Source organism: Meles meles, chromosome 2 (genome assembly GCF_922984935.1).
Source record: "Meles meles chromosome 2, mMelMel3.1 paternal haplotype, whole genome shotgun sequence".
Lineage (NCBI taxonomy): Eukaryota > Metazoa > Chordata > Mammalia > Carnivora > Mustelidae > Meles > Meles meles.
Genome location: NC_060067.1, coordinates 118,502,814 through 118,514,984, shown reverse-complemented (window position 1 = coordinate 118,514,984; position 12,171 = coordinate 118,502,814). Strand labels below are relative to the sequence as shown.

The following is a 12,171-nucleotide window of genomic DNA, read 5'->3' as shown; positions in this document are numbered from 1 at the left end:
TTTGAGAACAATTTACTGGATCAGCAACTTACAATAGCTTCTGAAAAAGTGATTTTTGTTTTTCCTTTGGGGAAAGGGGCAGCATTTAGAAAATGAAATTAAATTTAATCTGATTAAATCATATGTATTGTTTGCCTGAAGGAATTTCAAAAAATCCCATTGTTTTGAAGTCATATCAGTATTCCACACATCTGTTTATCTACTCAATTTTCATGACTACATCTTTTTTTTCATGACTACATCTTAATGTTTTATTTTTTCTGTTTTTAAAACTAAGAAGAGTGTCATTATAGGAAATTTGGGAAGTACTAAAAAAAAATAAATAAATAAACACCAGAAAGAAGAAAGTGGAATTACCTGTTGTCAAATAACCCAAACTTTAATTTCTATAGTAATTTTTATACACTCACCTTTAATTATGGTATAGTATGTAAGCATTCTGTGCCCATTAAGAGAAAAACTTACATTTTTATTTCACAAAGATCAATATAATTAGCAAACCACATTCAATGACTTACTTTAATTACTTAAAAAATTGTCTACTTAATCTTACAAATGTGAATAGGAACTATGTTGTCCCATAAAAAGTGTGTATTGTGTTCTTGTATTTCTAAAATGTTTAAAAAGGTATTCATTACCCTATTAATGAACTAGTGTGGTAGAGACTTATGTTGGCTAACAATTATGACTCTCACTTTATTTACATTGATCTTACAGTATAATTTCCTTTCAAAGCACAGCAATAATTTAACATTTGTGTCAGAAATATCTGAAGTTTTTTTTACCTAAATAGGAATTTGTAAGCTGTTTTATCAGATATATTAAATAAATGTCATTTTAAAATATAGATTTCCCCCTTTTCCCTGATACCCATATTCTTTTGTAAAATGTTTTAGGGCAATAAAACAGTTATGAGTTTTCCTAAAAAAGACAAATGTTTAAATCCCAACAACTTTGTAATAGAGCTTGAAGTCCGGAATTGTGATGCCACCAACTTTGGCTTTGTTCTTCAATATTCCTTTGGCTATTCGAGGTCTTTTCTGGTTCCATATAAATTTTAGGATTATTTGTTCCATTTCTTTGAAAAAAATGGATGGTATTTTAATAGGGATTGCATTAAATGTGTAGATTGCTTTAGGTAGCATGGACATTTTCACAATATTTATTCTTCCAATCCAGGAGCATGGAACATTTTTCCATTTTTTTGTGTCTTCCTCAATTTCTTTCATGAGTACTTTATAATTTTCTGTGTATAGATTCTTAGTCTCTTTGGTTAGGTTTATTCCTAGGTATCTTATAGTTTTGGGTACAGTTGTAAATGGGATTGACTCCTTAATTTCTCTTTCTTCAGTCTTGTTGTTGGTGTACAGAAATGCAACTGATTTCTGTGCATTGATTTTATATCCTGATACTTTACTGAATTCCTGTACAAGTTCTAGCAGTTTTGGAGTGGAGTCTTTTGGGTTTTCCACATATAGTATCATATCATCTGCGAAGAGTGATAGTTTGACTACTTCTTTACCAATTTGGATGCCTTTAATTTCTTTTTGTTGTCTGATTGCTGAGGCTAGGACTTCTAGTACTATGTTGAATAGCAGTGGTGATAATGGACATCCCTGCCGTGTTCCTGACCTTAACGGAAAAGCTTTCAGTTTTTCTCCATTGAGAATGATATTTGCGGTGGGTTTTTCATAGATGGCTTTGATAATATTGAGGTATGTGCCCTCTATCCCCACACTTTGAAGAGTTTTGATCAGGAAGGGATGCTGTACTTTGTCAAATGCTTTTTCAGCATCTATTGAGAGTATCATATGGTTCTTGTTCTTTCTTTTATTAATGTGTTCTATCACATTGATTGATTTGCGGATGTTGAACCAACCCTGCAGCCCTGGAATAAATCCCACTTGATCGTGGTGAATAATCCTTTTAATGTACTGTTGAATCCTATTGGCTAGTATTTTGGCGAGAATTTTTGCATCTGTGTTCATCAAGGATATTGGTCTGTAGTTCTCTTTTTTGGTGGGATCCTTGTCGTACAAAGCTGTCATCATCAAGACAGCATGGTACTGGCACAAAAACAGACACATAGATCAGTGGAACAGAATAGAGAGCCCAGAAATCGACCCTCAACTCTATGGTCAACTAATCTTCGACAAAGCAGGAAAGAATGTCCAATGGAAAAAAGACAGCCTCTTCAATAAATGGTGCTGGGAAAATTGGACAGCCACATGCAGAAAAATGAAATTGGACCACTTCCTTACACCACACACGAAAATAGACTCCAAATGGATGAAGGACCTCAATGTGAGAAAGGAATCCATCAAAATCCTTGAGGAGAACGCAGGCAGCAACCTCTTCGACCTCAGCCGTAGCAACATCTTCCTAGGAACAACGGCAAAGGCAAGGGAAGCAAGGGCAAAAATGAACTATTGGGATTTCATCAAGATCAAAAGCTTTTGCACAGCAAAGGAAACAGTTAACAAAACCAAAAGACAACTGACAGAATGGGAGAAGATATTTGCAAACGACATATCAGATAAAGGGCTAGTATCCAAAATCTATAAGGAACTTAGCAAACTCAACACCCAAAGAACAAACAATCCAATCAAGAAATGGGCAGAGGACATGAACAGACATTTCTGCAAAGAAGACATCCAGATGGCCAACAGACACATGAAAAAGTGCTCCACGTCACTCAGCATCAGGGAAATACAAATCAAAACCACAATGAGATATCACCTCACACCAGTCAGAATGGCTAAAATTAACAAGTCAGGAAATGACAGATGCTGGCGAGGATGTGGAGAAAGGGGAACCCTCCTCCACTGTTGGTAGGAATGCAAGCTGGTGCAACCACTCTGGAAAACAGCATGGAGGTTCCTCAAAATGTTGAAAATAGAACTACCCTATGACCCAGCAATTGTACTACTGGGTATTTACCCTAAAGATACAAACATAGTGATCCGAAGGGGCACGTGTACCCGAATGTTTATAGCAGCAATGTCTACAATAGCCAAACTATGGAAAGAAACTAGATGTCCATCAACAGATGAATGGATAAAGAAGACGTGGTATATATACACAATGGAATACTATGCAGCCATCAAAAGAAATGAAATCTTGCCATTTGCGACGACGTGGATGGAACTAGAGCGTATCATGCTTAGTGAAATAAGTCAATCGGAGAAAGACAACTATCATATGATCTCCCTGATATGAGGACATGGAGAAGCAACATGGGGGGTTAGGGGGATAGGAGAAGAGTAAATGAAACAAGATGGGATTGGGAGGGAGACAAACCATAAATGACTCTTAATCTCACAAAACAAACTGGGGGTTGCTGGGGGGAGGTGGGATTGGGAGAGGGGGAACGGGCTATGGACATTGGGGAGGGGAGGCGAACCATAAGAGACTATGTACTCTGAAAAACAACCTGAGGGTTTTGAAGGGTCAGGGGTGGGAGGTTGGGGCAACCTGAGGGTTTTGAAGGGTCAGGGGTGGGAGGTTGGGGGAACAGGTGGTGGGTAATGGGGAGGGCACGTTTTGCATGGAGCACTGGGTGTTGTGCAAAAAGAATGAATACTGTTACACTGAAAAAATAAATAAAATGAAAAAAAAAATCCCAACAACTTTGAAGGTCTTTTTAAAATTTGAAACTTCCTTTTATTTTGTATCATCAGGTTTATTTTAAAGGCAAATATAATGTTTTCTCCTTTAGTTAGTTATATTCATATCATTCTTCAAAATTAATTTATGCATTCATGGCATAGTAAAATATGAAAATAATATCCAGGAACTTATATCCTAGCTAAATAATTATACAGAGTAGTTCACATTATGATCATGACCATTGTGATATGTTTCTGATTTACTTTTTAGTAGAGACCATAATTTTGAAGAAAATTTTTTGTGTGAACATAATGATCACATAAATATTCATTATTCTATTGATTTGCAGAAATTGTTTCTCTTCTCTGTGACTTAATGCTAAGGTTTCCTTTTTTTTTTTTTTTTTTTTCCTATCTGCCTCAGAATGAAGGACAGCTGAGGCATATTCATTGTTTGGGAAATCTTTACTTCCCTTTTATTATTCCATTCACTGTTCTTAGACCTTAGCTGATTTTTTAAAAAGTGTATTGGAAAGTAACTGACATACAATATTATATTAGTTTCAGCCAGGTAACATAATGATTCAGCAATTCTGTACTTTACTCAGTTCTCAGCACACATTATACAACATCCTTCACCATAGAACTTTATCACAATATTATTAACCATATTCCTTCTGCTGTAGTTCTCATCTCTAGGACTTACTTACTTTATAATTGGAAGTTTGTACCTCTTAATTCCCTGTATCTATTTTGCCCCATCCCCCACCGACCTCCCTTCTGGCAGTACGTTTATTCTCTTTATCTATGAGACTGTTTTGCTTTTTGTTTGTTCTTTTGTTTTTGTTTGTTTGGTTATATGTTTTGTTTTTTTAGATTCCAGATATAAGTGAAGTCATATGGTATTTATCTTTCTCTACCTGACTTATTTCATTTAGCATAATACCCTCAAGTTCCATCTGTGTTCTCCCACATGGCAAAATCTCATTTTTTTATGGCTGAGTAATAGACCAGTGTGTGTGTGTGTGTGTGTGTGTGTGTGTGTGTGTGTGTGTGTATTTCCCATCTTTTTTTATCCACTTATCTACTGATTGATACTTGAGTTGATTCCATATCTTGGCTATCATAAATAATGCTGCAGGGGCAATTGGGTGGCTCATTCAGTTAAGTGTCTTAACTCTTGATTTTGGCTTAGGTCATGATTTCAGGGTCATGAGGTACGGTCCCACATCAGGCTCCCTGCTCAGCTGAGAGTCTGCTTGGGATTCTCTCTCTTCCTCTCCCATTGTCCTCCCCCTGCTTGTGCAGTCTCTGTCTCTAAAATAAATAAATAAATCTTTGAGAAAATAAATAATGCTGCAGTAGGTGTGCATTTATCTTTTTGAATTACTGCTCTTTCTTTCTTTGAATAAATACCCAGTAGTAGAGTTTTTTGGATCATACAGTGTGTCAATTTTGATTTTTTTTTCAAGAATCTCCATACTGTTTTCCACAGTGGTTGCAACAATTTATGTTTCCAACAGCAGTACAGGAGGATTCTGTTTTCCCAACATTCTCACCAACACTTGTTATTTCTTGTCTTTTTGATACTAGTCAGTCTGACTGGTGTAAGGTGATATCCCTGATGAATAGTGATGTGGAGCATCTTTTCACGTGTCTGTTGGCCATCTGGTATGTCTTCCTTGGAAAAATGTCCATTTAGGTCCTCTGGCCCATTTTTTAAATTGGATTGGGTTTTTACGGTGTTGAGTTGTATAAGTTCTGTCTGTATTTTGGATACTAACTCCTTATTGGATATATCATTTTCTTTCTTTTTTTTTTTAAGATTTTATTTATTTATTTATTTATTTGATAGACAGAGATCACAAGTAGGCAGAGAGGCAGGCAGAGAAGGGAGGAAGAAGGCTCCCTGCTGAGCAGAGAGCCCGATGCGGGGCTTGATCCCAGGACTCTGAGATCATAACCTGGGCCGAAGGCAGAGGCTTTAACCCACTGAGCCCCCCAGGTGCCCCTGGATTTATCATTTTCAAATATCTTCTCCATTCACTTTTTTTGAAGTTACAATTTCTCTATTAGTTATTGGCCTAACTTGCATTTATTACACTAACTCTTTATGAAATTTAAAGATACTAAAACTTGAGTGCAATTTAATTTCAGCTAAATATAAGAGCTCTGTCATTTTTTAAAAAGACTTTATTTATTTATTTAACAGAGAGAGATCACAAGTGAGCAGAGAGGCAGGCAGAGAGAGGGAAGCAGGCTCCCTGCTGAGCAGAGAGCCTGATGTGAGGCTCGATCCCAGGACCCTGAGATCATGACCTGAGCAGAAGGCAGAGGCTTTACCCACTGAGCCACCCAGGCACCCCAAGAGCTCTGTCATTTACATGAAGCTCTTAACCAGGTATTTTTAGATCAGTGTATTATTATTTTCCATTCTGTAATAATTAATGAGGCTTATTTTTATTGACTTATTCATTGTTTTTTAACGTTAGTATCTTTGAGAGCAGTGCCACTTGTTCCAGCTTCTAGATAATAAAAACTAACTATTGATAGCAATATTACCTTAAGTAAGCAAATGCTTCCTATTTTTGAAAATTGTTCTTATTCACCTATAACCTTTTTCCTCTCTTTTACTTTTTAATATATAGCCTTTTACTCTCTCTTTTCCTTTTAAAAGATAACTCTATTTTCCCTCACAGAGATCTAGATAAATTCTTTCACTTAATCTAGTAAGCAGCTTAATGTACTAACACACGAGAAATACTTCCTAGAGAAGAAATTGAAACTTTGCTAAAACATGGGAGGAAGAGGCTATTTCTTTCTTGCCCACAGTAGAATCCTACCTTTAAACATATTTCTTGGAACATACCAATTAGTTCACTAAATATTTGTCAAATATGTGAGTGGTTTCCCAGAGGAATGAAATATAATATTATTCTTAGTCTCTCTCTTCATTAGCAGCATTTAAGGCAACAGTGGAAATTTAAAATGTAATACAGTTTTTTCTCCCAACTATGATGGAGTTGTTTGATGTGGACTCACAGTTCATTCTAAGAAAATGTAGAGAAAACTAAATTTAGAAGAAGAAGAAGAAGAAGAAGAAGTGGGGGGGAGGAAGAGAAAGAGGAAGAGGAAACAATCTATTTGATGGCATTGGAGAGACAAAGAAGAAACTAGCATGTCACCTTTGACACATACTAGACACTAATGTTTGTCTCTTGAGTGCCACTTGATTGCTTTAAGTTCACCTCTGTTTTTAGTGGTCACCTTTTAGATCTCAGACTCTGAGCAGATTAATAATGCAGCAAATATTTTTAGGGGAAAGGTGAAGAACCTTAAGATTTTTTCTTACGCATCTTTCACTTTGAGATCATAGTCCTATACTTCTCGGATGATTTGCATAACCTTAATTGTATTTATGCCTTTTCTTTCATTAATGTGGTTACCATCTTTAGTATTTGCCTCTTTCTGTATTGGGGAGGGTGTTAACTTATTGTTCACCTCTTAGTTCTTGAAATGAGTACACAGATGAGCAATGATCGACCTTTAATTTATAATCAATTCATATATCACATCACTAGCAGTTTTCATTTCTTCACTACATTTTCATTTCCACTCTCAGATTCCTTCCTTAGAGTGTCTATTTTTGTAAAATGTCACATGAGTTTATCACTGGTAAACAAGGAAGTTATGTGACCACATACTTCGAGTTCTCTTCTTAATCTCAGTAGCAGATGCATGGTGACAAGTCACTGACAGACTTTGAAAGAAGCAATGTGTCTGTGTTACTAATCATGATCCACATTTCTTATTTGTGTAGTGATTTGTGGACTGAAGGGCTACTGGAGAAGTACATAATTTATATAATTACACATAGTAGATGTACCATGTGAATTGAAATGTGAGTCATATTTTTGGGAGTTCCTTGTATTATTGAACTAAACATGTAACTAAAATTTGTGCTTATCAGAATCATGTGAAACAAGAATTTACAGTGACTGTATTAGATACCAGTAAGATAAATATTAAAGCCACAATGTGATACCACTATACACTTACAGGAATAGCTGTGGTAGGCAGAACTCTAAGCTGACACACAAATCTAACCATTGTATAATTTCTTCCCCTGGGAAGATAGGACATCGCTTCTGTAATTACGTAATGCTCCGTGGCAAAAGGGACTCTGTAGATGTAGTTAAGATTACTATTCACTTGACTTTGAGCCAGTCAAATAGGAGATCATCTGATGGGCCTTAACTTCATTGTTGTTAGCAGCAGCAGAAATCAGAATATGAAATTTGAAGCATGAGAGGGTTTCATTGTGAAGGATATTCTTCATTGCTGAGATAGAGAGGCCATTGACCACTGACCCGTGAGGAGCTTCGAGTCTCAGAGTGATCAATGGCCAATAGCCAGTAAGAAAAAAAGAAGACCTGATTCCTACTACTCCAAGAAACTAAATTTTGCTAGCAACCTCAATGAGCTTAAAAGTGGATTCCCCCCACTCCCGCCCCACCCCAGAGACTCTAGATAAGAGCACAGCCTGGCTGCTAACCTGACATTGGCCTTGTGGGACCCTAATTAGAGAACTCAGCTGAGCTCACTAGACTTCTTACCTATAGAACTATGAGATCACAATGTGGGTGCTGTTAATTTGTCATGCAGTAATAAAAAATTCATATAATACTGAAATTTTAAAAACCGGCCAAACTAAGTGTCGCTACAGATGTGGAACAACTGAAACTCTTCTTTTGCTTTGGGAAATGCAAATTAATGCAATCAGTTCAGAAACCTATTTAGCAATATCTACTAAAGCTGAAGGTGAAAAATATGGACATAAGAGCAGTTCCTAGATATTTTTCCCGTACAAATTTACTTACACACCAAAAAAAAAATGTACAGATATGTTCATAGATATTTCAAAATAGCCTCAGACCAGCACAGTCTGTGTCCAGCACCCATAAAATGGACAAGTAAATTGTGGTATATTTATTCAGTGGACTGTTACACAGCTCTGAGAATGAACAGAGTGCTGCTGCACATGAAGGAGTCTTACGAATGTGTATTGAATGAAGTAAGCCACACAGAAAACAGTGTACACACAGGAGAGCATCATTTCCTTCCTACAAAGGTCAGAAATAATCCAACCCAATCTTTGGTTATTTAAGTAATAATAATGGTTAAGTTTGGAGGCTACAAGTAATTGGGAAGGGGTACCACAGGGAATTTTAGGGTGCTGGTAATGCTTATTGATCATAATGCTGATGAAACAGGTGTGTTCATTTTGCAAAGATTCATTTAACTGTATATGATTTATGCACTTTATATCTTCAATGAAGAGCTCTTTTTTTAAATGAAGGACTATAAAGTATTGCCAACACCTTTTCCACTGTGTGGCTTAAATAAAGAAAAATTGCCTAGGGTCATTCAGCTAGCGAGTGGAAAGACAGAGTGGAAACTGATAATTAAGGATAATTTAATGGTAATTAATGTCTTAGCTGAATTATCTCTTTCGTTTGAAAATTTAAAAAAGAGAAAAAGGGAAAGTGAGGCTAGTCAATAAGTAATTTTGACATTTACAATTAATTTTTTTTAATAAAACAGTGTGCCGGGAGGATTCATACCACTCCGTAGTTTCATGTGCTGCTGTGGTTCTTAGTCCTATGGAACCAACGATAGAAATGAAGAAAAGAGAAGAACTAAAATTTCCTGAACCTGCCAAACAGTAAGTTATTTGTCTGATATTTCAGAACTTTGTAAACTAGTTAGATAACTGATCAGAATTAGATTGCTCAGAAATGATGATTTATAATGAATGTGTGAATACTAGTATATTAAAAGGACAGATAATTTTGTACAGTATTTGAAAATCAGTCTGTCCTTCACCGTCTCAGTGAGTAACTTCTGCACCTTCTACCTTGATGTGCTTGAACTATATACCATTCGAGTTTCATTGTGTTACCTTATCTTGGCGACGCGAAGCACTTTATTTCTTTAATACTGATTGTGGGTGCACTGTTCTTGGATGGCTTATTTTATAGTCATAAGCTTTAATCATCTAAAATATAATGTTTTTAATATAAGCTTCTTAGCTTGAAGTTGGCTTGCATTTTACAAGGAATAAAAGTTGTTATTTGTAACTATTTTAAATAAATCACTCTAATTAAAACTTCACAGTATTTAATATTTCTGTATTTTTGCTATTTAAACAGATTAAGTTTCATGTAAATTTAGATTTGATCTTACATTGAATAAATGATAGATTTTTTTCTTACAAAGAAATTCATGGTAACAAATGTAAGCTACATGAACCTGAAATATCAAATAATTAGGATATTTCTAGGTATGCATTATATAAAGGCAAAGGGAAACTTTACTCATATTTTCCAGTGAAGTTAGTGCCATTCCCACTCTAAGGTCTTACATTGGAGGCTAAGTGATGTATGGTGTTGCCAATGATTGCTGGCTAACCACCATCTGAGCCAGGTGGTAGTTACCTTGAAGCACATAGTACTTTTCCCCATTGGTTTACACTGTATCATACTTGTTTGTTTCCAATGTATTTTATCGGCTAAGCTCCCAAGGACAGAGTTTCCTGGAATATGATAGTGCCTGATACTCTTTGTGAAATCAATTAGAAAATCCCTTATTGTTACATTCAATAATGTTGAATTCAAATGGAGCAATGTATATATTTGATAGCATGAAGATAGTATTAATATTCTCATATAGTGAAAAGAAGTACTAACCAATTCAGAAAGTAATGATTGTAATTCAGTTTTAATACAATTTAAAAGTGAAAACAATTTAGCAGCTCTTAATATAGTCTTAATTTTTAGGCTCCAATTTTTTTGTCTAATACGAGGAAAATTACATCTCATATATGCCAATTGAATTATATTAGAAAACTCAAATGCATTTTCTTCAGTACGTGCATGAGTTTACATAAGTTACCTATATATTTATAAATAGGATCTTAAATTATTTTCATTATCTTTTAGTGATTCTGCTTAAAACTGGAAACAGTGTTATTTTCTTGCACAGAATACTTTTTTTCAGTTCTTAGCTACTTCATAAATACTCATTCTTCTTTATTCTGAGATGTATATCAAACCTGACTATTAATGGACTGTTCTTTTTTTTTTTTCTCTTACCCTACATATACTCTGTTTCTCTGTATTCTCTGAATCTACTTTCTTACTAAGCATTCTCCTTAACAATATCATTCACTCACTCATTCATTCATAGAGGGTTTTTTTTTGTTTTTTGTTTTGTTTTGTTTTGTTTTTGAGTCTGAGAGACCTTGGTTAAAATCCCAATTCTGACCACACACACACACACACACACACACACACACACACACACGGAAATTGGGGACCTTTTACTTAAGCTCTTTGTGCTTTCCTTTCTTCATCTGTTAATTGGGGTGATATCACCACCTTTTACAGTCATTGTACTAAATGAAGTGTTATCGGTAAAGGATCTGAAATCTAAGAATCTATAGAAGTATTAGTTATGTTGTGCCTTCCATAGCTTCAGTTATCAATATTAGCAATGACTTACAGATATATATTCTTCTCCTGAAGGCTTTTCTGAATGCAAGTCTAATATTTAAAGTTGCTGGTCTGACTGGTCTAACTAGATATCCTACCAGAATCTTATACTAGGTTTGCCTAAAACCAAATTAATGACTCCAGTAGCCCCCTTAAACATTGATTGTTTCTGACTTCTATATTCCTGTAAAACTACCATTGTTTTTCTTTTCTTAAAATCTCAATAAATTTTCTCTTTCACATTTCACATTCAGTTACTTATTGATTACTTGATTAAGGTCTCTATTATATTCTAACCATTTCAGCCAATCTGAAGGCAAACACATCTAATATTTTTAAATATTTCCTAATAGTAACTGTGAACTTAATGAAACTGTTCAAATAATGGACATTGTATCAAATGGAGATTTCATATGCCCTTTGTATCTTACACTACTATTCTGAGGATTAATTGTTAGATGTAAATATATGGCAAGAATACAATATAAATGCAAAGGCATAGTGATTAATTCAAAACTTCCATTTGCTAATGAGAGAAGCTACAGTGTAAATTGGTTTCAGAAAATCAAGGGTAGCAGTTCTTATTGGTTCGTGTAATTACCAAGTATAGAGATAGAAATTTCCTCAAGTATGGTTGGGTCTAGTACTCAAATGGTGTCATGTTGGCTCATTCTTTCCATCTGCCTCTCTTTGCTCGCCTTTCCTCTCTGTAGTTTTCATTTTCCAGGAGGAGCCTCTAAAGGTGTTGTTACTGCCTTCTGTAGCTACTGGTACAGATTTTTACTTTTTCAGTAAATCCAGTGGATTTAATCAAAACAAAACAAAAACCGAGATCTGATTGTCACTGGCTTTGACAGGCTTGGCTTCTTTGACATGACTACGCTGAAGCAATTTCTGTGTGAAAAGGAGTATATGATGATATGATTGACTAGAACTAGGTTACAGGGCAAATTCTGAAGCAGAGTGTGAAGGTGAGAGGCGAAGGGTGAGTCTATACTTGACATATGGCT

The 12,171-nt window shown here is 35.4% G+C and overlaps 1 protein-coding gene across 4 annotated transcripts in view; it reads left to right on the top strand.

Annotated features, from left to right (window-relative positions):
- The window catches only part of CCSER1 (coiled-coil serine rich protein 1), an 877,572-nt gene that overhangs the window by 290,271 nt on the left and 575,130 nt on the right, over positions 1–12,171 (top strand). For all 4 annotated transcript variants that reach the window (XM_045997844.1, XM_045997841.1, XM_045997843.1 and 1 more), the window contains one exon: positions 9,213–9,333. In XM_045997844.1, coding sequence (XP_045853800.1) covers positions 9,213–9,333 — 121 coding nt within the window. The remainder of the gene's footprint in view (positions 1–9,212; positions 9,334–12,171) is intronic.